This window comes from Martes martes (assembly GCF_963455335.1).
Source record: "Martes martes genome assembly, chromosome: 11".
NCBI lineage: Eukaryota > Metazoa > Chordata > Mammalia > Carnivora > Mustelidae > Martes > Martes martes.
Window position 1 is genome coordinate 35,287,229 of NC_137899.1, and position 26,734 is coordinate 35,313,962.

The window sequence follows — 26,734 nt, forward strand, 5'->3', positions numbered from 1 at the left end:
CCTTTTAAAAGTCAAAGTAAATCTAAGCAGCCCTTCTTAGAGTGCTTGCATTCAACCTCAAAGTTTTGTGTAATAAAAATATTTGAAGATTTAAAATACAAAATGAATAATGCCTACAGTCCTACAAAAAGCATTGACACAACTAAAAATTTCCTCTGTTGTAGTAATATTTTGGAAATCATGAATAGCATTCATCAAATTTTAAGTCAGTTGAACCCTGGCCCAAATTTTACACAACTATTATAAATTTTCCTAAATGCACTTATGCTTATGCTCTGCTTAAATGTCATACTTTACTAAAATATCAGAGAGTAGCCAATTTGTAAACCGTGCAACTCTTTCAGTGTTTTGGAAGTTTGTGAAGTGTCTTGTCACTTCAAATTAAAGTATAATTTTGACCTTAGTGGTAATAATACATTCCGGTGGAGTATTTTTCAAGAACATGTGCAATCACTAATAGAACATCTGATATGCTATTTTTCAGTGGTAGCAACTATGGGTGTTGATCAAGTTTTGTTCAAATAATTTCGATTTTAAAAATACTACATTTCTGGGGCGCCTGGGTGGCTCAGTCTAAGAATCCACCTTAGGCTCTGGAGGACTGAGCCCCCGAGTCAGCAGTGTGTCTGCTTCTCCCTCTCCCTCGGCCCTTCCCTCCCCCGACCTCTGCCTCCCCTACCCTTGTGCGCTCTCTCTCAATAAATAAATAAAATCTCTAAAAATAATACCTTTTAGTCAGAGTATTTGCTTACCAAAGAGTCACTAATTATTGAGAAAATAATTAAAGTGGACTTAAAGAAATACTTGTTTTTTATAGTTTAGGAAATGATAAATTTGAAGATAAAATAAATGTGCTCCAAAAATAAATGAACACTTAGTTTATTTAAGAAGATAAAGAAATCAAGAGTCACATCAAAGGAGATGCTTCCACAGTCTTGCCTAAAATCTATTTTTTTCTCAAGTACATAGTCAACTAGACCTTCCTTAGTCTTCCAAGCCTTCTGCAGTTAGCAATGCGGCATTTACCTTGAGTTTCCCACACTTAATAAGTGGCATTATACTTTAGAAAAACAGGAACAGGATAAAAGAATTTTAAAAGACTACTTATCAGTTTCGCTTGCAAAACTCCCCTGCCCCTGAACCAGGCAGTCTTTTCAGTGTTATTCAAATATGATGCTCTTTACTCTTGGAGAATCCAAACACTCTTGACGGGACTATCCACATTTTCCTCCTTTCTTTCCTCAGCAGTAACTCCATGCAAAGATAGGCAAAGTGTAGGAAAGACCACGAATCTCGTATCTGCCTAATGTTTTCTGGGAGCTCTATCAGGGAAACACTTGAAACAAAAAAATGACTCAATCTGTTGAGTTCAGAAAATTAGCTGTGCATTTAATAGCCCTGCATGATCCTAGTCAGTGAGAATATTCAGGACTTGATTTGTTAACGAAGTTAGGCTCTATTCAGTGAGACTTACCACAGGAAACTGGGAATGTTAAAGCTAAGTCAACATCTTCATGGGAACACTCGAAGTTATCCCGGAACCAGTGGTAGCTTTGCATTCAGTATTATACGTTTATTATTGTCCATTAAATAAAACTGGTATTTTCCTCCAAATACCATTTGCCTTTCTCCCAGTAGTACCTGTTTTTCTGTTTTCCCTAGATCTTGTTGTTTCTGTCTGTGAGAACAACCCATGTGGTGTGTAAATATGGAACGAACCACCTCCTTCATCTTGAACTAACAGGAAGAAGATAGTTTCTCTCACAGGGGTTGGCAAACTTTCTGGAAACGGTCAGACAGCAAATGGTTTTGACTTTGCAAGTCATCTGGTCTCTGTTGCAAAAACTTAACTCTGCCATTTTAGCATGAAATTAGCCAGAGACGAGATGTAAACAGAGGAGCATGGCTGTGTTTCAATATCACTTTATTTATAGGAACGGGCAGAGAGCCAAGCCAGGTTTGACCCAGGGGTCTTAGCTTGCTGACCTCTGCTTCTAACTCAATACACTAAAGTGGTAAATCAATTTCAAATCTTTTAAGAGAATTGATGCCTTTAAATTTAGGCTTTCATGAGAATGGAGAGTAAAATGGTCTGGAAACTTCTCCGTATCCTGTTTCGCAGCCCAGTGGCTTAGAGCTTGTAGAGATGAATTTTATATCTGAAAAGAAGCAGTGCCCTTAGCTGAACACTCACTGTGGCCATGCCTTGTGCCAACATTTAGCAAATTTAGTAGAAGGGACGCCGTGTTTACCTAGTCGTTTTCCCTTCCACGCTCTCTCCTTGCCTGGGCTGATTTGAGGGAGTGCCCGTACGCCTCGTTGAAAACCAGGATTCGCCATATTCCTGACGTAAATGCTAACAGCATGTGGCATCCTTCTAGCAAAATGATACACCAGGGAAGTCTATTCAGAGCAACTTCCAAAAAGCTGTTGTTTATCGGACTTAAAAAAAAAAAGTACAGAGTCAGCTTTTGCCCTTCGCTCTTCTTTCTTCCTACCTGGAATGCACTTTTGATGTCTGACATTTCTCGGATGTATTACAGCTGGGATGATAAAGCCACATATCTTGGTTGGAGGAAACTCCAAGCTGAAAGGAAATTGAGGTGTGGCCTTTCTAGAGAAGGTATAAGGACTGTGCTAAATGCTTGAGTATAGATTCTTGGATGAGAGTAAAATTAACCTTATCAGATAAAGCCACTGCAGCCAAATGTCTGACACACACAGCCCAACTGAACCCTGATCTCTTTAGCTTGAAAATATCATCTCTATTTATTGTGTAACATGCTCCAAAATTCAATTTTGCACCAGAGTCTAATTTCATGAATGTCTCATTTCTGTTTCTGTCTCTGTTTTAGTAGTTTCTTCTCAAAGACAGTTCTATTTCAAAACAGCATTTGATTAGGAAATTGAAGATGTCTCAAAAACACTTTCCCTGTCCTAAGACAGTCTTCATTAGCAGGTATGTTCAGAATTAAATAATTCTGCAGCAGGTGTCACTGATCCCAAACTCAGGTGCGAAAGAGTAGGAGGATGCGGTAGAAATTGAAAGAGCTTTTGAAAATCAATATAATGTGAGGTTGTACAAGATGCCACAATATAAGGAGTTGCTCTTGGAGAAGCAGTGGGATGGCGGGGTCAGAGGGCAGCGGGTCAAGTTTTCCTTAGGATCTGAATGGGGAACAGGTAACCATGAAGGAGGCACCTAGCTGGGAAATACTGTTGCAGAGCAGATAACAACCTGCTAAATAAAGACTGCATCATGACAGCAACCACACGGTCTGCGGGAGGAGAGAGATTTGCCATGGGATTCTCCTAAGATTTCCTTTTTAGACTCAGTGTAAATAATTTATTTCCTGAAACTTTCCCAGAAAGAATGTGTTTAATTCTCTTGGTCTTCAGAAATAAACAGATAAAATAGTCCCTTAAGAAAATACAAATCAAAACCACAATGAGATACCCCCTCACACCAGTCAGAATGGCTAAAATTAATAAGTCAGGAAATGGCAGATGCTGGCGAGGATGTGGAGAAAGGGGAACCCTCCTACACTGTTGGTGGGAATGCAAGCTGGTGCAACCACTCTGGAAAACAGCATGGAGGTTCCTCAAAAGGTTGAAAATAGAGCTACTCTATGACCCAGCAATCGCACTAGTGGGTATTTACCCTAAAGATACAAATGTAGGGATCTGAAAGGGCACATGTACCCGAATGTTTATAGCAGCAATGTCCACAACAGCTAAACTATGGAAAGAACCTAGATGTCCATCAACAGATGAATGGATAAAGAAGATGCTGTATATATATATATATATATATATATATATATATATACAATGGAATACCATGCAGCCATCAAAAGAAATGAAATCTTGCCATTTGCGACAATGTGGATGGAACTAGATGGTATTATGCTTAGTGAAATAAGTCAATCAGAGAAAGACAATTATCATATGATCTCCCTGCTATGAGAAGTTGAGAGGCAATGTTGAGGGTTTGTGGGAAAAGAATAAATGAAACAAGATGGGATCGGGAGGGAGACAAACCATAAGAGACTCTTAATCTCACATAACAAACTGAGGGTTGCCGGGGCGGAGGAGGGGAGGGAGAGGGTGGTTAGGTTATGGACATTGGGGAAGGTATGTGCTATGGTGAGTGCTGTGAAGTGTGTAAACCTGGCAATTCATAGACATGTACCCCTGGGGCTAATAATACATTATATGTTAATTAAAAAATTTAAAAAAATTCCCTTAAGGCCTCATTCTGGTCCACATGTGACTAGGGATCCCCAAAATATCCTTAACCCATTTGATACTTCAACACGTTAACCTCTGAGAACCATTCTAACTCTACATTTTGACATTTGGAGGTGTTTCTCAACCACAGAGATTTGTAAACTTTATTTGAACTTTTTTATGGCATAAATAACACTTTTTAAGGACAAATTTTACAAATAATTAAATACAAATAATTAAATTACAAATAATTGACATACTAGACTATAAAAAAAAAACTTCTGAAACATTCTGACATTCTCTACCTTTTCTCCATAGAAATAGTTACAGTTTTGAGACCCTGTGGCATGAGGAAAAAGTGTCTGGATTTTCTTAATCGACATTCTTAATCTACATTTTGGAATGCAAAATTATTTTTTTCAGGTCTTATTAACTAAACATTAATCTAATCAGATGTTTATACTAGTCATAAGCTTTAATTAATGAATTTTTATTTGTTCATTCCAGAAATGCTGGCTTTCTCCATACCTAGACACTTTCTGCAGACACTTAATGGGAGTTAATACTATTCTAATATGTGTTCACGGAGAAAGGTGGGGATTAAAAGCTCCTTGAATTTTACTGTTAAACCTGTTTGAAAAGCAATTTCCGTTCACTCATCAGCAAAGCACTTCCTTTGCAATGCTGCTAATCATTTCACAACAATCACTGAACGTATTAATGTTGCTATCTTATTGGCTATATTCTTGCCTGATATAATGTGGTTCACAAAAGCACTACAAACTTTATGCCATGGCACAGAAAATAAATCAATCCTACTGTTAAAAATGCAATAAATGTTTGCGCCTTATATCACAACTGACTTGAATCCTGACTCTAATAGTTAGAGGATGAACAGAACTTCTCAGAAGAAATGGGAACACCAGAGCCGTCTGTTTGCTGTTGGAGGACTTCTCCGGGGATCCTGAGCCTTGGAAGGGGGCGGCATGGTGTCTTGTCAGGGGCATATACTTTACATACCAAGTATATTCCCCTCCTTAAGCCACAGAGGTACCTCAGGCTATTGGGGTTACAAAGAAATGTCTTTTTTATAGCCACATTTTTAGGTTATTTTAGAATCTACAAACGTCCCCAAACTCGTACTTATAAGTAGTATCTTCCTTCCTGGGTATATCTCTCCTGAATATTGGGCTTAGCCAGTGAAAGAGTCCAGAAATGACCCAACAAGGAATCTCTAGGTCCTGTTTGTCACAGCACAGTGGGCTGACAATCAACAATTACCTTTAGAGTCCAGCAATTTCTAATTCAGCAGGGATATGAAGAAGCCTCCAGATGCTGCTGGAAAATATTTAACTTAGCATTTGTGAAGAAATGAATGGGGACGGAGTATCAGCTCCAGGTTCATTTCTTCTTACCTATTTCTGGCTTGCTTGCGGCTCCGTTGGTCCTCAGCAGAGTCAATTCTACCAGGGGATTCATTCTGGAACACAGCAGAGAACTCGGCCTGATGAGTAGCCCAGACTGCATCTTCTAAGAAGATGGGTCTGAGACCTTCAAATATTTTAGTTCATTTCACTATCTGTGTTTGTATAGCTACCAGAGCACATAAAAGACAACACGCAAAAAAGCAAAAAATAAGGGATGTCCCATTTCAACGTGTAGAATTCTTCTGAGAAATAATAAAGAATTTTTGTATAATTTAATTCTTATGTCTTAATCATGTTATTGTTCAAATTATGCCCTCTCCTGTTTTAGGTTATTTTTAATTATCTATAAATGTCTCCCACATCATTTTGATAAAAACATTTCCAAACAATGAACAGTATCTAAGAACTGGATAGACTTTTAATTTCACAAAATGAAACTATTCGAAATGTCTAGAATTTTACATAAACTTTTCTGACTTTTCCTAACTTTCATGAGGATCAGACTTTCTGTTTTCAAGTCACAGTTGTTGGCTGGGTGTCTGATTTAATGTTGGATCATGCCATTTGGCCTTCTATGTTTGTTTCTTCATCTCTAAACCGAGGTTAATAAATTTTGAACTTTTGCATTGGGGTTTTGCTCCTCTGTGAAGAAAATCATGAATGCCAGCAAAGTACCCTGAGATCTACACATGAAAGTGCAGGGATGGAAGGAATTATTCTATTTAAGAGAGGAAAAAAGGTAGATACCAATGAGCAAATCTATTTTACACATGCCGTTCTGCTCCAGTGAAGGTGAATAGAGAGCGGTTCCCAGCATGGGCAGAGGCTCACACGCGTGTTCTGACTGGTACGCAATAATATTGGGGATATTACCTTTCCAAGCACACACAGATTCACTGACCTGATCAATTTGCCTCTTCATTTATTTATTCACGGCTGAATTGCACTTGCAACGCATGTGCCAAGCATTCATGTTAGCAGGTAGGGAAATAAAGATTGCTTAGTTTGTGCTTTTAAAATGAAGCTGAGAAAAAAATTAAATTCCAAATATTTCATAAGTGTGTTTTAGCAGCTCTATCTCCATAAGCCTTATGCTACTTTTTGTTCAGAGCGAGTGAAATACCTTGTGAAACTGGAGAAGATATGTGAGGACTGCTTTACTTCCTTCAACTTGACCCCTGCATCTGTCTTTTATTAAATTGCTTTTGATCTGGGCAAGGACCATGGCAGGTAGCCTCTCTTCAGGACCAGGAAGACCATCTGTTCTGCAATTTCTCTTTTAAATTCCTTTGCAAAATACAAGGACATGAACTAGTTGTCTCCATTTCCCTCCAGGAAATACTTTTACCCTCTTTCCTGATTGAGATCCATTTTAGATAATGATAATACCCAAGAGCAAACTTCAAATAAGATCTGTCAAAGAAAAGTCTTCCAACAAATCATACTTGAATCCAAAATTTCTAATTTTCTTCCATAATGAAGATCATGGGCTTACAGAAATTGCATGTTGCATGTTCAATGAAACATAAATTGTTCAAGACAAAGGTAAGGAACATGTTTCCTTTTCCTGTCTTCTCCTGTAGAAAAGACTATACCTACCAGTTTTGTAAATCCCAGATGAAAACCACTCAAACACTCTGTTTTCAGTAAAAATATCAATCAGATGTTCTTTTTCAATAGCTCCCCTTTGCCAGGTAAATCGAGGGCTTTTCATTTATGTTGCTTCCCAAAGATCCATAAAACCTGACCATTCCTGACCTCTAGAAGTGAGCATAGTTCATACTCATTGAGCATTTGTATGTATCAGGTGCTGTGCTAGTATCCAAACTGATACTAACTTTTACCCATCCCAATTCAAATAATAGTTCCAAGAACCCACATGGCAAATAGTGATAGTTTGCCATGTTATAAGTGTGTAAACTGGAGTGTGTGAAGACTGAGTAAACTTCTTAGAGACTCAAAGCTAATGAGTGACAGAGACAAGATACAAAGTCAGGTCTGACTGATTTCAGAATCTTTCTCTTAACCCCTGTACTGTGCTGTCCACCATCAACACCTCTGGACATGAGACACTTCGTTTTATTGTCTCCCTATTGTTAGGTGCTACTCTCTATCTTCCTTACTCTCCATCCCAGTGAAGTTCAGACTCACCTGCTCTAACCTATTCACCCAGAGTCCCTGCTGATAAGCAACGATTGCTGAGCTTTCTGCTGTTCTTTATAAATGTGTGAGGTAGCAACTTTTTTTTCTGAAATATGTTTGTCTTGTGCCATTCTCGATAAGTACCAATCCACTACATACCTTCAAAGAACTTTTATTTATTCCCAACTGGTTTGTTTTCTGTTTAAACTGAGTAAGATTACTGACCATTCTAGTACCTGCCATTGTTTCAATAAGTGGGTTTTTATTAGAATGGGAGAAGAGAAGTAGAAACTTAGGAAAACCCAAGCTAAACTATGAGGTTGGCAAAATTTGGCCCCTTGATCCTTGGAAGTTTTCCTTATCTGTCCAGTTCTCTTTTCACTAGACAGGTCAACTGTTGGAAGGGTCTTTTGTAACAGGCATGATCACCTTGGTGTAACCATTTCCAGAAGCATGGTATTTGAGATTAACATTCTGTTGTTTGGTGGAAGGTCATTGAAAACTCCTAATGTAATTGTGGATTTAACTTTTTCTCTTTGCAGTTTTATCCATTCTTGCTTTGTGTATTTTGAAGCTCTGTTATTAGGTGTAGAAACATTTAGGCTTATTTTGCCATTCTGATTTATTTATTCCATATAATTATGAAATAACCCTTTTTTATTCCTGGTAATAAATCTGCTCTAAAATCTACTCTGCTTTTGAGTAATTGAGCCTTCTCATCTTTCTTTCACTGCTGTTGACATAATATATCTTTTTATATTCTTTTAACCCTTTATATCTGTATTTTAAAGTTTGTTTTTGTAGTCAACATGTAGTTGGAGCTTACTTTTTAAGCCAAACTGACACTAACTTTTAATTCCAGTGTTTAGACCATTTACATTTAATTTGATTAGTGATATGTTTAGGTTTTAGGTGTTACCCTGCTATTTGTTTTGTAACTGTCCCATCTATTTTACCTTCCTTTTTACTTTCTTTCTCCCTTCGTTTGGACTGAATAAATGTAGTGATTTCCTTTTATCTTCTGTGTTATCCTATTGGCTAAAACACATTGTTTTCTTAATACTGATGGTTGCCATAGAGCATATTGTGCACTTCTTTACTGATGGCAGTCTACCTTCAATTGTTATTCCACCGTTTCATGTATTTAATAAGATCTTTCAACATATGTTTTTTCTCCCCCTTGGGTTTTGTGCTATTGTTGTCAAACATTTTAATTACAAATTTGTTATAAATTCCCTAAAACATAGCTATTATTTTTGCTTACATGGTCTAAATACATTCAAATTCTAAGATATATGTCTTATTTATCCTGTAGTTACTATTTCTGGTATTTATTCTTTAGTATAGACATAATTTCTATCTGATATTATTTTCCTTTTGCCCATTGATATTCTTTAACATACTCTGTGGTTGTGTTCCTGAATTTTCACAGTTTTTCTTGTCTTAAAATATTTTTATTTCATCTTCTTTTTTTAAAAAAGGATAGTTTGGGGGGCATCTGGGTGACTCAGTTGGCTAAGCATCGGACTTTTGGTTTCAGTTCAGGTCATGATCTCAGGGTTGTGAGATTGAGCCCTGTGTCGGGCTCCCTGCTCAGCACAGAGTCTTCTTGAAATTCTCTCGCTCATCTCTCTGCCCCTGCTCACGCTCTCTCTCTATCTCTAAAATAAAATAAATAAAATCTCTAAAAAAAAAAACTTCACTAAGTATAAAACTTTATTTTGAGAAGTTTTTAATTTTCTTCGCAAAATTTAAATATGTTGCTCCACTGCTTTCTCACTTGTATTGTTTCCAATAAGAACTCTTTTGCCATCCTACTCTGTGCTGTGTAAGAATATGTCATTTCTCTTTAGATGTTTAAAAAAAATTCTACTTTTTTACTGATTTAGAAGGGGGGCGCGGGGAACGGGTGAGCCTGGTGATGAGTATTAAGGAAGGCACGGATTGCATGGAGCACTGAGTGTTATACGCAAACAGTGAGTCATGGAACACTACACCAAAAACTAATGATGTACTATATGGTGACTAACATAAGACAGTAAAAAAAAAATAAAATAAATGACCCTTAAAAATAAAAATAAAAATTTGATAATAACAAGCGTTGGTATAGTTTTCTTGTGCTTGAGATTTTGAGGACAATCTGTGGGTTTTTAGTTTTCAGGAAATTTGGAAAACTTTCACCCATTATATTTGCAAATTTTCCCTCTCCCTCTTTCAGAAACTCAGGTTATGCAATTGTCCAGTTGATCACCATCTTTTATCTAATTTTTGAGCTCACAGGATATAGTTATGTGTCCTAATGTACGTTTTTGCCAGTTCTAACATGCGTCAGTTCTTTATTGGTCTCAACTGATTATTTTCCACATTTTAGGCTCTGCTTTCATGATAATCTTTGCATGCCTGATAGTCTTTGATTGGATATTAGATGCTATTAAATTCTCCTTGCTCTTGCTGAGTATTTTTGTGTTCATATAAATTTCTTTAAATTTGGTTCTGAAATGCAACTAAGTTACTTGTAGTCAGATTTATACTTGGATTTCTTGCTTTTGTGATTTGCCAGGCAAATCCAAATTAGTGTTCAATCCATAGCAAATTATTGTCTACTGAAGCAGGGTTTTCCTGAAAAATTTTTTATTATTATTATTATTATTTTTTAATATATATAGGCTTCATGCCCAGCATGGAGCTCAACACAGAGCTTGTACTCAACGACCTTGAGATCAAAACCTGATCTGAGATCAAGGGTCAGATGCTTAACTGACTGAGCCACCCAGATGCCCCAAGATTCCTCTGAATTCTAAACTCACTGTTCCATGAATTTTTCCAGTTTCATTGGTGAGAACAAGTGCTGTTCCTGACCCTGTATGAATGCGAGGCACTGGGGCCGTCAGTTCTTTCAGGTGGCCCTTTTCCGGGCTCTGAGTAGTCTTTTCACTGCAATCCAGACTGCTGAAAATTTGAGGGGTTCCCTCCATAGATCTCTAGGGTTTTTCTCTGTGCAGCCTTGAGCACCCAGCATTTGCTAAGCCAAATCTGTGGCTAGATGTCTTTAAACAAAATCTCTTTCAGTTTTCTGTGTTCTTTAAACATAGTTTAACTTTGCTGACTTCCTTAACACAACAAATCTCTACCTCCCCAGTCCGTCTTAACTTTTCCTCTGTGCTTCGAATGCATTTTGTGTCTACCCCCATTGAGAAACTCAATACCATCTTATAAAAACATCTATTTACTTGTCTGTCTTCCTTGAAGGGAAAATTATTGATTTGACAATTTGATGTCCCTATTATATGGTAGTAGTTGACAGTATGTGTTGTTGGGTAAATAAGACAGAATTCTTAATCATTTCTGTAACTCTGAGACAGTGCCATCCAGATATCTGAGATGCTCGTGAAAGAAACAGAGTCATACCTGGAAGTTTCAAACAAGATTCCAATCAAGTGTCAGTTGGTGTGAGCAAATGAATACATTTCCTCTTCTAGGCTATTCAGGTTTTACATATGAGTAATATCAAATATTAAATAAATATAATGTATTTATGTGGGCTCTTAAATTGTGTAGAACAATTTCCAGAAGATCTTTGTACATAAGGTAAGCTTTCACTACAAAAACTAGATTATTAGAACACCTGGGTGGCTCAGTGGGTTAAGCCGCTGCCTTCAGCTCAGGTCATGATCCCAGCCGGGTCCTGAGATCGAGTCCCTCATCGGGCTCCTTGCTTGGCAGGGAGCCTGCTTCTCTCTCCGCCTCTGCCTGCCACTCTGCCTGCTTGTACACGCTCTCTCGCTCTCTCTCTGACAAATAAATAAATAAATAAATAAATAAAATCTTAAAAAAAAAAAACCCACTAGATTATTATGTATAGGGAGGCTAAGGAAGAGTGAGCAGGAGGACAAATAGGATGGGAGATTTTAAAAGCCTTTCTCCCTTCTGACCATGGCTGTCTCTTAAGGCTTAGACACTCTGCTGTTTATCAGCTCTAGAGAACTGTTGATCGTTTTTTGTTTTGTTTTGTTTTGCTTTGCTTTGTTTTTTTCTACATATGGGCCATACTTTTATTTCTTGTAATTCTCTCTTATTTAAAAGCCTCCAGTGTTCCCTCTGTGTCTGTTTCTAGTTCTGTGAAACTCTTTTATGTTTTTTAAAGATTTATTTATTTATTTATTTATTTGAGAGAGAGAGCAAGGGGGCTGGGAGGGGTGCGCAGAGGGAAAGAGAAACTCAAGCAGAGCCCAACGCAGGGCTCGATCTCACAACCCGAGATCATGACCTGATCTGAAACCAAGAGTTGGACGCTTAACAGACTATGCCACCCAGGCACCCCTTGTTCTTTGTGCTTGGAAATATTCTCTCTTTGAAAGGTTGGTCTTGCCTCCTTCTTCAGATACTTAGCCCAGATGTGGTTATCTGGTCACCTTCTCCCATGAGCATGTCCCCTCTTAGGAAAGAGCTGATGGTCATTGAAGTTTGGGGCTCTTGCTTTAGGGGTGGGCAATAGTCCATTCCTGCATTATGGCCTCACTGGAGAGCTATGTGATTTTTGCCGTTCCTGGGAGCTATCTTCTCTACCTGATTCAGAAAATGAAAACAAATTAAATGGATATAGATTTCAGACAGTTTAAAATCACTTTGCATGGGTTAAGAGAGACTAATCTTCAAATATCTTCTCAATTCAGGATTAAGTGCCAAACTTCAAGAGGCTCATTTGATTGTAGCTGTTTCTCAATTTCATTAGGTGTGCTTAGTGGCCAGTTCGGAAGTGGAAATCCAAACAGGTAATGAGCAACATCCAATTTGCATGTAAGCCAATTGTTTTTGAGAAAAGATTAATGAAAAGAAGTGGTAGGTTAATTTAAATCAAGCAAGGGCAAGCATCTATCCTGAGTGTAAATCCCTGACCCATTTTTATCCTCCTGGATAGGATGTAGAAATCTGCATTGGATAAATACCTCCACCAGGAAAAAAGGAGTTAAGAATCTTATTTAGAGCTTTGAACTAAGTCTTTCACAATTTAACAGATGCTTTTAAATAAAACAAGCTCATTTCACCAAGTATATTTAATAGCATCAATTTTCATGAAGAAGAGTAGGTATGTTTTGCAAGTGAGGGGGCCGGGGTCAATGTGGAGAGGAAAGTGCACCCTATAACCTCATCTCCCTTCACCCATTCCCATATCACACATTTTTTGACTTACGTTTTCACAGGCACATAAATGACTGCAGATAGGTAGTCAGGGTGGTCCCAACAAGAACTGGGGTTCAGCTTGGCAGCACACTTCTGTAGTGATTGTGACAAGCTTTGATAAATAAGCTGACAACTACATTTATCTTGGAGAAGAGAATAACATCGATGGAAAAGGCACTTTTTTACTCTGTCTATCCAGAAAGTCACCTCTGCACCCAGGACAAAGTTGAAGAAGGAGGCTTATGGATGGAAAAGAAAAGTATATTACTTATAGCACACTTTCTGTTTTGGTTTTCTATCCATAGAGACTGAAGGAATTAAAGCAACGGGAATTTGCTCGAAACGTAGCTTCTAAGTCATGGAAAGATGAGAAGAAACAAGAAAAAGCACTTAAAAGGCTTCACCAGCTGGCCGAGTTAAGACAACAGTCTGAATGGTAAGAATTAGAGGTGTCGGGGATGGGATGGTTCAAACTCCCTCAGGAAAATGTCAAAGATAAATTTGCTTGATTCACTGTTACAATGTAAACAAATTGTAATTAATCAAAAGATACATTTGGGGACAAATAGTTCTAGTAGTTAAAGGCTCATGAGTTACTTCTTTTGGTATCTGACTTTTTTCTTTCCCAATATTGTTAATTTTATGTGCACTTTAATGAAATGATCTAAGGATGATTCTAATGTACTGGCCTTTATTCTGTCCAGTTGATTTAAATGGGCCCATATAGCTCTTTAGTAATTATTTTAAGTTTTATAATAATAATTAAAAAAAAAAACATAAAGAACAGTGCATCTTTAGGGGAGGAAAGAAATCTGTACATTTCCCTGTACACACCTGAACTTGGAATAAATAGCACCACCATTGTCCGGATGACAAAAGAAGATGTAATTAATGCGGTTGAAAGTGCCACACCATGACATTTAAATTGATAATTATAACACACGTTATACTAATACATCCTTGTAGCTTAAAAATAGCTGTTTTGCAGAAGCTTGGCACTGCCGAATGTTTCAAAGTGAGGCAATTGTTACCTGGAACTCAATTAAATTTGCTGGTTGTGATTTGTGTTCCTATGAATCATAATGTTGAACACCTAATGTAGGTAATTAATGCAGTTGACAGCAGCCTGGTGAATTGTGAAATTTATAGCTCCGTGCCACAATGTAAACTGCTGTTGTTGAAATGAAAAACAATATGTGAGAAATTTGGGAATGAATGACTCGAATTATTGAGTACTATAAAATATTAGAGCTCAAATTTGGTTCTAAGAAAATATTTATTTGAAGGATCAATTTATGAGTAAAAACACAGTATTCACCTTAAATATATTCTTATATTTGTAGTGCTATCTTAGAATAATTTAATTACCTTATCAAAATCCATAAAAGATGATCATGAAAAAATTCAGTGAGAAATTTGGTTTTAAAAAAAAATAAAGTTTGAAAAAATATGTGTCCAGAAGTGAGGTTAGTATAAAAGTGCATGCTCCGAGGTCCTCTGTAATCATAGAAACAGGACACACAACTGGTACTGAGCTTTCCACCTGCCAACACAATGAACAACATTTCTCTGTCCATTATTCTCATAACAAAGGCTTCTAAGTAGGATGATGCAGATAATAAGAAAATTCTTCTATGATCCTATAGAGAAGGGAGGAGAATTTACTAGTAGTAAGAATATTTGAATCAGACTGATGAAAAAAAAATGATGGCAGAAAACTGGTAATGGAGCTTATGAAGGGCTGTCAACTTTGGCCATATCTTGTATAATTCAACACAGCCTGGTTCCTCAGCCAGCCTAGTTATCATATGAGGGTGGAGAGTCATTCTGTTTGTGAACTTCTACTACATATAAATTTAAGTATAGTGCATATTGATATGGACATTTTTCCAAAATTCAAAAATTATAGGACTATTGACTCTGAAAAAATGGAATTCCTTATATAAGAGCTGGATAATGTGGGACATTAGGATATTATGTCATTTAAAGAAATTATGTTGTTTTGATATATCTTGTTTCCTATTTGGAAGGCACACTTTTGCACAGAAGATAATTAAATTGTGCACGCGTTTAGTTGCCAAGAGTTAGAATTTTGGGAGAGCTATTAGAATGGACAATCAATAAGAATGAAGGGGTACCTGTATAGTCATTTTTTTTATTATAAATAAAAACAATTATGTAAAAAATATAGAAAGAAACTAGAGAAAGTTCTAGGAAAGGAAGTAAAATCATAAATAAGAATAAAACTATAAAAAATAAACCATTAGTTATGTTAAAAGGCATAAACTTCTATTAAAATAATAGAACTGAAAACCACAAAGATAGAAAAGTGGGATTATTCCAAAGTAATAAAAATAAACCAGATTTAAGATAAGGGAATTTAAAGTGTAGAAAGCAATGGGATAAAGAATTTAAAGCACATACCTTAGTGGGTAGAAAAGATTAATAATGAGGGTAAAATGCTAACACTTGTAAAAATATAATCATAAATGTAGATTGGATTACAAAGTGAGAACAAGAAGTAGGGACAAGAAGAACAAAATATAATACAAAAACAATAAGAGGACTAAAAATATTTAAAAGAACATAAAAGAAAGAAGCTTACACATTAGAGAGATAAACGGTAAAATAAAGCAGCAATACAGAAAAGAACATCTAGGCTTACATAAATCAAAGCAAGAAAACAAGCAAATAGTGCCACAATAATAAGCAAATATGTTATTAAGGGAAAAAGAGAAGTAATATGAAAATAGTAAAATATCTGAGTCATGATGGAATCATGAGAGGTAGAATGATAATATTCATACACCAGACCTTTGAAATAATTTCTGCTACATGCTGATGTTATCAGACTAATTGACATTCCTAGAGAAGGTAACTTAGCAGAAGCATCGCTGCAACTTAATCTAAAGTGTCTCTTCGGCCCTGAGGCAAAATCCAGAGCTGCGGCTCTCTCCGGTCCTCATCCTTCTAGCCCCAGACTGCAGGCACTTTAGAAGACCAATAACTGTGGTTAATCTCTGTGCTATCTATTTCCCTTTATGTTTGAAAGAAATATTTAACAAGCCATACGCTATCTCAGAGTGTTCCTTTCCTTTCTTTTTTGAAGTTTTTACTTAAATTCTAATTAGTTAACATATAGTGTAGTATTGGTTTCAGGAGTAGAATTTAGTGACTCATCACTTACATGCAACACCCAGTACACATCACAACAGGTGCCCTATGTTAGGGTGTTCCTTTTCATTCCTCATGCTGAATACGCCTAAACCCCCTCTCTAAAAAGCATTTTAAAAATGATCCAAAAAAAAGATTAATGTGATGAGTAAGAAGAAAGTTTTCGTTATAAACAGTTACTGGAAATTTTCAAAAATTTATTTTCCACCAGAGTCAAGGGAACCCTATAATTCTAAAGCTACAGCCATTAGTTTATGAAGAGGGAACAATCTGAAAGTATTAAAGAGTGAATGGTGGCCAAAACTATTGTAAATTAAAATCTGTATGGGCGTAGTAAGTGATAGATTGGATATTGTAAAAAATTGAACTGGTAAAATAGAAATTAAAAGCAAGAAGTTCTTTCTGAACAAGAGAAATACACTAAAGACACTAAAGTACTGAGATAAATAATAAGACCTAACAGATATATTCAGGAGAGCCAATACACTTCACATGTAAATTCCAGGATGAAAAGCTAAGCAGGGAAGAAGCAGTAATCAGAGAAATGAGAGGAAAATAAAACCAAACTGAAGAAGTTGAATTGAAAGTACCCAGCAGTACTAGCAAATATTAACCCAAAGAAATCAATCTGTAACTATGGTCTGGCAAAATGTGATATTGATATATATGTGTGTGTGTGTATATCTATACACACACATACATATATGTATAGGTATATATACACAATAAAATAATAATAATAAGTAATAAAAATAGATCCTTGATAGTAAATGATAGTAAATGATATATATATCAATATATATAAATATAATAAAAATAATAATAAATAGTAATAAAAATAGATCCTCGATAGCAAATGTAATACATTATAGATTGGAAATATAATAAATATATATACATAAGTGAAAAGGAAAATTGCAAAATCATACAAGTGCCCCAGTGGATTCATTTCAAAAGTGAATAAAAGGAGGCTAAGTATTTTTCTACAATATTAAACATGTAAACATGATGAAGCAAAGTATATGGAATTTGGTGGACAAAAGGAATGTTATTCCAGAGTTGTATACTAATTGGCCAAATAGTCATAATTGAAGGCAACAAGAAAGAGTTTCTCAGAGAAAGGCTCAGAAAACACACTTCTCCATTAGAATCAAAGCTACATATGGCAAAGATATCACTTGTTTTAGTATTGTATATTCAGGTAACAAATGACTGAATAAAAAATAAATAAATAAGAACCTAAACTAGAAAAAAGCAAACAGACATACATCAAAGCCAAGTCAAAGAAAAAGATCAGATAAATGGTGTGATTTGTGTTGTCCTCCCCCCAGGAAGGCCTGTTTTGCAGTTTTAAGGCAGAACACTGAAGAGACAGTTTTAATCTAAAGACTTTCATCTCTTATGCTACTGTTGTTTCCAGTTTTCTGACTAAATTACTAATTTAAACTCAGCGGAATGAATAAGGTCTACAAAGCTGTTAAAAGATAAAACAGATATATGCATAAAATGTAGAAAATATTTAGGTGAGGAAGATGCAATAGAAAAGATTTCTAAATAATTAAAGCTATGGAAATGGCTTGTAGATGTGGGTTACTTTATTATGCAGTTGGTATATTTGGTCAGAATAGTGAGCAGTCATGGAGAAAGAACTAGCCATACTGTTTCAAAGGGAAGCAAACAGGAGGGATTTTAAAACTGAGGCAACAAAAATTATAAACTGGTAGCCGTTATACGAAAAGGCAAAAGTCACTTTGGAAGTGACTTTTCGTTCCCTTTCATTTCTTATTTAATGTGAAGTCACTGATTGAAAAACTCTTTGTGAAACAATGTTAAATCTATATTCCCAAAAAACCCCAATAGGTTCTGCAGAACATCTATTGGGATGTAAATGCAGCACTTTATTTTCTTCTTGCAGCACAAGCATAAGATAGTCACCTGCTATTGCTTCTTGCTAATTTCAAAAGAACACACTTAAGTGACGCATTTTAGAAACAGCCACTATGAAACATGGGTGTTGTGAGTTGTATAAACATGGTGAAATAGTTCTTTCGTAAGTAAAGTAACTCATCATAAAAACTTAACAAATGTTCACATATAGATAAAATTTCAAATCTAATGTTTTAGTCATGTAAATATTTATTATATTTACAGTGTTTCTGGAAATGGACCAGCATATAAAGCTCCCAGGATAGCCATAGAAAAGCAACTCCAGCAAGGAATTTTCCCAGTTAAGAATGGCAGGAAGGTATCGTGCATGAAAAGCGCTCTTCTCCTTAAAGGAAAGAATCTGCCCAGAAGCATTGCCGATAAACAGCGGTCTGCCATGCAAAACCGACACCAGTTGCAAACGGACAGACGTTATTTGTTCGGAAATCGGGTACCACAAACCTCTTCGGATCTCAGCAATGCAAACCACAGGACAGGAGTATCATTTTCTTTTTCCAAAAAAGTGCATCTGAAATTAGAATCTTCAGCCTCCGTTTTCAGTGAGAACACAGAGGAAAGCCACGATTGTAACAAGTCACCCACCTATAAAGCAAAACAAACTGCGGAGAAATGCAAGTGCCACAGGTTTGCAAATGAGAATACGCAGCTCGCTAAGGAAAAAGATATAAACATCACACCACGCCATCTGGAAAGTGTCTTACACAATACCTTCTCCATAAGCTCTCAAATCCTGCAAGACAAAAATGACTCTATTGATGAAACGGTAGAAGATTCGATTGGCATTCATGCTTCATTCTCTAAATCTGATATTCGTCTATCGGATGTGGATTTGACTCCTTGCAGCAGAGAAAAAGAAACTAGAAGTGCACTGAAGAAGACTTCAGAAAACTGCATTCATCACTCGTGCCAAGCAAGAGCTTCCTCCAGCCCACCAAACATTTATAAGCACAGTGATGCCGGGATATTTGAGTGTCTGGATGAGTTTCCATCACTGGAGCCAAGTAAGCAAAACAGTACGGTGCATCTGAATCCCGACTCCGCAATGGAGACAAGAGAAGAATCTTTAGATGAAACAGAAAGAGTTAGCAAAAATGTACAGAGCCTTGTAAGAGACGCGTGTCCTCACGATGTGAAGTCGAAACCATTGCCTTTTCTCCACGTACAAAGTAAGGATGGCCACACCACTCTCCAGTGGCCTACGGAACTTCTGCTCTTCACAAAAACAGAGCCCTGCATCTCTTACGGGTGCAACCCATTGTATTTTGATTTTAAACTTTCTCGGAATGCAAAGGGTGACCATGATTCAGAGGACCTAAAAACAGAATTGATGAAGGAGCCCTCGGAAATGAAGACAACAATACAGAGCCAAGTCTCAGGTTTAATCGAAGACCAACAAAAATTGATCCAGGAAGATGATCAGTCTCTGAAACCAAAGATGATAGCTAATCCAGATTGGGAAAATTTCCAGAGAAAATATAATTTGAGCTGCAATGATTCTAAACCAAATATGAATCAACATAATTTTAGTGCAAGTGATTTGGAAATGAAAAATCCTGAAGTGCCTGCTTACCTTGATATATCTCTGAAGAACTGTGTAGAAAACAACAATAATAGTGATAAGGAACTTAAGGAACCTTCCAGGGCCCATTGGCAAAGCTGTCAAAGGGTCATCCTAAATGAAGCAAATGAGGGCCTAGCTTTTTCTCCTTACATCTCGAGGACTAAGAAACCAAAACTGATTCCTCGCGATCCTCATTCAGATTTTGAAGATGCAAATCAGTTCACCTGGAATTCTAGTTCTTACCCAGTAAGGGGTCACGGTGATCACGAGAAGGACTTCAGTATAATTTTGAATAGTAACCACATGGGCATGACCCGCAGGACTTCTGGATGTAGAAACCAAACTTGCAGGAGAGATTCCCCAAACCTGTCTCTGACTAGACTTTCTAGCCCTTCAGACACGTGCCCCGGCAGCATATCCAGCCTGAGAAGTGGTTGTTCAAGTCCTAAGTCCAGGGGGAATGGCCGAGGTAATTTGCTCTTCTTTTGCAAAAGGCAACACAACTCCTCTGAAAGGCACAAAAGGAGACACCAAAAACACAGCTGCCTCTGCCCATCTGAGGAGATGGTCAAGGGCACCTGCCTGCCATCTGAAATACAGAGAGATCGGAACTGCAGATCGTGGGAATCGGCTAAGAATGAAAAATACTCCACACATAGATACGGTCGCTGTAGACAAAGACCTAAACCGGGCAAAAATCAGCAGCAGTTTTCAGGGACCAAATCCAGGAGAATCCCCCACTGTGATTCCAGCTCACAGCTGTCCTGTCCTGGGAACAGTGAAAAGCCACCAAATTGCCAGGGACCTCGGCACGGCAGATGGGGCTCTTACTCAGGAGAGAATGTTTATTGCTTAAATAAAAGCAAGAGAAGTCAAGAGTCTTCGGACAGCCCTCATATTTGTGACCTGGGAAGAGTAAATTCCATGCAGTGTCACTCTGGGAACATCAGCTGCCTTCTAAGAAACTGTTCCAGCAGCCCTTCGGAAACCGCAGAGGTGATGGAAGGAGAGAGGACCCCCCTGACAGCCAAAAGTCTTTTAGAAAGAGTGCAAGCCAAGCGGTGTCCGGAACAATCAACTAATTTTGAGGTCTCTTCAAAGAATCACAAAAACGAATCAGAGGCTCATTCACAAATTCAACGCACAATTCAATTCACACCACTGGGCTGTCACCCACCAGCATTGCCTTTGTCTGAAAAAACACAGAACGCAAGTAAAAAAATGAATGATCAAGGCGGTGTGATTCAAAGGACTCTAGAGAAAGACCAAGTCAAAAGTTCACCGACAAATAATGTCGCTGTTTTAGGAGATCCTGATTGTGATAACCATCTTTCTAAAGGTCTAATTCATGTGGTAGCAGATTCTCAGTCACCAAACATGAAAAAGAATCCAACAACAAAAGGACAAGTAAAACCTTTAATTAGTGAAGTCCAACATTTTATTCAGAGCCGTGACCCAGTACCAAATGATTTCCCTGGTGCTTTTCCATCTAACAGATATACCGGTGTTACTGATTCAACAGAGACCAAAGAGGACCAGATAAAACTAGACTCGGAGGATGTGAGCATGCCTATGAATCATGGAGAGGGAAATATAAACTCTTACTGTGACAGAACTATGCAGAAGCATGACAAAGTAGAAGATGAATCAGAAGTGTGCCATAAATCCAGCTCGCCCCCTTTAATTCAACAGCCAATCACATTTTCTCCGGAAGAAATAGATAAATACAAGCTCCTCCAGCTACAAGCCCAGCAGCACATGCAGAAACAGCTCCTATCGAAGCATCTTCGAGTTTTGCCTGCTTCAGGGCCGGCTGCCTTCTCCCCGGCCTCGGCCGTCCCGACAGTCCCGGTTCACCAGCACACCTCCATCACCACCATCCACCACACGTTCCTGCAGCATTTTGCTGTTTCTGCTTCCTTCAATTCCCATGGCGGCCCCCTCCCCATAGCTCATCTGCATCCTCTTTCCCAGCCACATTTCACTCCGTTCACATTTTCGCCTCTGACTCCCACAATCATCCCAGCGCACCCCACTTTCTTAGCGGGCCATCCCCTACACTTGGTCACCGCTGCCCCCTTCCACCCGCCCCACATCACACTTCAGCCCCTGCCCTCGGCAGCTTTGATCCCCACGTTGTTTGGCCCTCACTTAAACCCCGCCACAGCTTCCATCATCCACTTGAACCCTTTAATCCAACCAGTGTTTCAAGGTCAAGATCTTTGCCATCGTTCTTGCTCCAGTCAGATGCAACCGTTAAATGGAGTGAAAGAGGCCTTAAATGTATCAGCGCACTTGAACTAACAGGTGTCCAAGCCCCTCTTGCGGATAAATAAAACACATTGTCACTACCTACAGAAGTGGTATATTTAAAGTGATCTGTCTGATTATTATTAAGATTTTAAATGTTGGTGCCAATTCAAAATGTGACCAGTATACAAATCTGAACTGAATTGCCAATATCAAAACAGGAGCGTTTTAAGAATTTCTTCTAACTTGAATAAATAACAGAGCAAATTTAAAGTAACTCTGTGGAAGGGTAGAGGGAAATGTGTTAAAGGTATGTTTGGATGAATTCTCACAAAATATTATAAAATGATAACAAAACATTCAGGCAGGTCATTGATATTACAAAGAAAATAAACTGGAACATAATATTGTATGTTCTAGGTGTTTGCTGCGCGAGTGAATGAATGGATCACACATTTGGTTTTATGCATCAGGTAATAATAAAAGGTCAGTGAATTAAACTCTTTATCAAAAATAATTCCTATGGTTAACTACTGACCAAGCTTTCAATCAATATAATCTGTTTCAATTAAAATAATTTATATTTTCATAGGAAATAAGAGATGGCAAGAAATTTTCTGATTAATTCAAGTTGAAAATTACTCTTCAATGAAAAACAATCTTTACACAGATTGTATCGTTGAGTTTCCGTGAAAAGTTGGGTTATCTTCGTTTCACATACATCTGTGTTAAGAGAATTTTGTAACTGTAAGAATCATCAACATCTAAAATTAAGAATGTTTAATTTTTGTATAAGAAAACATATATAAGCTATCATTAGTATTTGATAATGCAAAATAAAAAATAAAATACACTCAATACCATTTTGAATATATTGCTTAATCTTTCAAACATTACAGGGATTAAAATATTAAGTTTTCTTTATTCTTCTACTTAACAAATCTTACTGTGTTCACCCCAAATTATGTATAAGTAGAGAGAGGAACATTTGGAAGTGTCAGAATTTTTACATGATCTTTATCGAGAAAGTCTTATAAATTACTTTGTTTATTTTGCTCAATTGTAGTAGATATCAGTAAAACACAGTGAATGGTGCTGAATAAAATCACCGTTCGCGTAGTTTTGCAAGTGATCTTAAATATTTATTCAAAATGTTTCCTGGCCCACAGAATTGCATTTGCTACATCAGTATTCTGAATGGCTCTCCAGTTAGAGTTATTATTTTATATTCATAAAATGAAACAAAAACTGGTATGACTGCACATTTCCTATAATACAAGTTTCAGAAAAAATCAACTAAACAGAAATGGAGTGATCGGCCACCTACTGCATGTAGGATGATGGCAGGGTTTCTGTTACATGAGATGGGTGTCTTCTTCAGCCTTGTTTCATAGGGAAGACAGCCATCTTCACGGAAATTCTCTAGTGCATCAGGCAGAGTCAGGCTAAACACCTGTTCTGTTATTTCACTTAATCTTCACAAATGTATTTTGAGATGAATATTATCATTCCTCTGTACAGATGAGGAAAATGAAGTTGAAAGCATAAATTCTTAGTAAATGATAGGAAAGGATATCTTTGATCCTGGGGAGAGAGAGGGAGAGAGACAGATAGGCAGAGACAGAGAAAGGAGATAACATGATTTTGAAATTGCAATGTAAAGAATTTATGTAGTTTCCTAGATATCATCAGAAAGTTGCAGGATGGGGATTTTGACTGAGATACGGCAGTAGGAATGTCTAACTTACCTGAAAAGAATTGAAAAATAGGGGAGGGGCATCAAATAGCAAAAAAAGCCCTCTGTATTTGCATGGAATGTCATAAAAATCATTATAAAAGAACATTAAGAAACATTGGATGAATGTCATAGAAGTGAAATAAATAGAATATTTATTATTAAAAAATAAACAACAATTGGGCCAGCAGATTAAAAAATAATAATGTGGATGACAATTTCTTAAAACAGATTATAAAGTTGACATAGAGCCAAGACAGAGTAATTATGGAAACACACTAAAAGTCTTATTATGAAAAAGAAAGTACCTGATTAATTTTTGTAATTGTCTTTGTGACAATTTAATCTCTCTGAAGGTTAGACCAGAAAATCTCTATTGAGCACTTCATTTTGACTAACAAGAACAGATTGATATGAGTTGATGGCATGGAAATGACTGTCTTGTATTATCAGTGATGACAATGTTCTCCGGCTATGCTATCTTGGGCTTTGGGAAAGAGACTTCACCGTTTAAATAAGAGATAACTTATACCACAGAGTGAGAAATTATAAGTTGTGACATCATATGTGGAAATCTACAATTACAAAATATTCCAATAAGGAGAAAAACAGTCCTTTAAACATTCCAATATAAACTGAATGAGGGATACATTAGAATAATTTTTTAAGTGCCATACATCCATGAGTCAAGATGAACAGAGATTAGGTTAATGTCTTTTAAATATCTCATTTATTGGAAATATCAAAAGAAGTTAATATTTTGCTTCTGCTTGCTGCTTAGGCTGGGGAAGATAATCTAGTAGGATCTTGTCCACCATTAGAATGACTGGCTTTTACTGAGAGATGAGAAGCTACTGGAGAATTTTGCCACATCTGCTTTGCCACATTTGCTTCATCTTGGATTTTTACCAGGGTCATTCAGTTATTGCACTGTGAATAATCTCCAGGAGAGTCAAGGTGGGGATGGGGAGGCTGATTAGTAGATTGGAGGCAGACAAGAGAACAAAGTAATGTGCTCAGCCATAGTCTGGTGGGAATGTTGAGAAGTGCTGAGATTCTAGATTTATTGTGACACTAGACCTAGGAAAGTGTGCTTCATATTGAGTATAGGGTGTAAGACAAAGAGAGGAATTAGAAATGACATAATAGTCTTTGCACCAGGATAGATTTACTGCGGACAGAAATGGGGGGCACTGTGGGAGGGGCAGGGTAGGAGAGGGTCAGTTTAAATACTCTGTTGGAGATTCCTAAAATTATAGAAGTGGAGATATGAGTTGGTAGTTGGAAACATGGGTGTGAAGTGTGAGTAAAGGTGTGAAAATGAAAAACACTTTTGGGAATCATCAACATATAGTAAGTATATAGAAGCCATTGGCTTGCATACTATCATCAGGGGTAGGTAGGGTAGATGAAGTTTTCCAGACTGAGCCCCTTAGAATTTATATCTAAGAATGGATGTGAAGAAAGAACTAAGAAATGAGGACATGATAAAATTTCAAGTTATGTAGGAAAAAATCAGGACAATGAAACCGTGGTGAAACTTCAAGTTACATAGGAAAACATCAGGACTACATAAGGCAAATTACAAAAGTGATTCAAAGAAGCAAGGATAATTGATTTTGTCGCATGTTGCTGACTTAAGAAGAGGATAGAAAATTAAGGATTCCTTCAGTTATGTAGTGCTCACCTGTTGCCTTGACTGGAGACACTGTAGTGGAGTGGTTGGTGCAAAAAATAGTAAAATACATGGGAAGTTTTACACAGAGACACTTTCTGATTCTTAAAACTGTCCTTACGGATAATAGCACTATGTGATAAACATGTTTTACAGCTAAACAACTATACCCAGCGAGTAGTAAAACTTAGATTAATTCCAAACTGGAGAGGGGGTTGTAGGGATTGGTTATAAGGCTTTATATTTGTACTCTGTCATATAAACTTTCATAAAACATGGACAAAATCATGGAACAATATGTACCAAGGAGGAGGAAAACACAAACCCAAGAGGACTAGCAACTGTAGTGAGTGGCAAAATACAATGTGAAAACATTTTAAAAACATAAAATAGGGCAAAATTTGAAAGGTTCAATTTAGCATGAATAGATGTTAGATCCTTTATTTATTTTCAATTTAAAAAATCTTATATACATAGAGCCTAATTCCAATTCATCAATAATATGAAGAGCATAGTAGATTATAAATGCCATATAACCCAATGATGTGCAAAGTCTGGTGAAAAAGTTCTGAGGCATTAGGTTGTATTAAAGGAATTACACAGAATTGGAAAAAGGGGTTCTTTTAGCACTTGGGGAAAAAATACACCACTTGTGGAAAACTCAGTGTTGTTCTGGGCCACAGTTTAAGAGAACTATTCATAAACTAAACTGTGTCCATAAATGGCAGTTTTGACTAATTAGGACACCAAATCAATCTTAAGTTTTTAGACTCACAAATAACATGACTTTTGTGAATAAACAAAAATTAACTGACATAAATCCATTTTCATATATTTCAGGGCGGGGTGTTGGGTTACTTCGCTTATTTTGTTACTTCAACATATCTCAGACCATTTGACAGGCAATATTTACCAGACTTTTCCAGGAGGAGGATATACTATATTGAATTTCCAAAAATAATAATGTCAGAGACATTTTTTACCCCCTGTGGACCATCTCATGGAACTAATGTTCTATAGAACAGAATCTGGTAGATGCCATGTGAAAAACAAAGACTAATATGTATTTTCCAAAGAAAAGAACACTTGGTGAGGAAAGAAAATGAGAATTAACCTTCTTAACTTTAGATATCCGGATAGCAGCATGGAGCTGTGTTTGTGGAAAATCATCTCTATTCTCTTTAGGGTGGAGAAGGTACACACTACAAATAGGTAGGTTTTGATTCAACAAGAAGAAAAACTTGACAAATTATTTGTATAAAGTTGTAAAATTTCCATCACTGAAATATTCAAGAATGTTTGCAAATTTGGTTGAGTAAAATGCTTAAGGATTTTTGGAATAGGATTACTAGAATTGTGCTTGTGAACAATGACCTATTCAATTATCCTCTAGGATAATTTCCAAATTTCAG

At 36.9% G+C, this 26,734-nt stretch overlaps 1 protein-coding gene across 1 annotated transcript in view; it reads left to right on the forward strand.

Annotated features, from left to right (window-relative positions):
- Window positions 1-21,966, forward strand: part of ZNF804B (zinc finger protein 804B) — a gene marked incomplete at both ends in the record, with an annotated part of 506,998 nt that extends 485,032 nt beyond the window's left edge. Inside the window, 2 exons of the mRNA XM_080819015.1 lie at window positions 13,286-13,416; window positions 18,306-21,966. Of these exons, the coding sequence (XP_080675141.1) occupies window positions 13,286-13,416; window positions 18,306-21,966 (3,792 nt within the window). The remainder of the gene's footprint in view (window positions 1-13,285; window positions 13,417-18,305) is intronic.
- Between the last annotated feature and the right edge of the window lie 4,768 nt (window positions 21,967-26,734).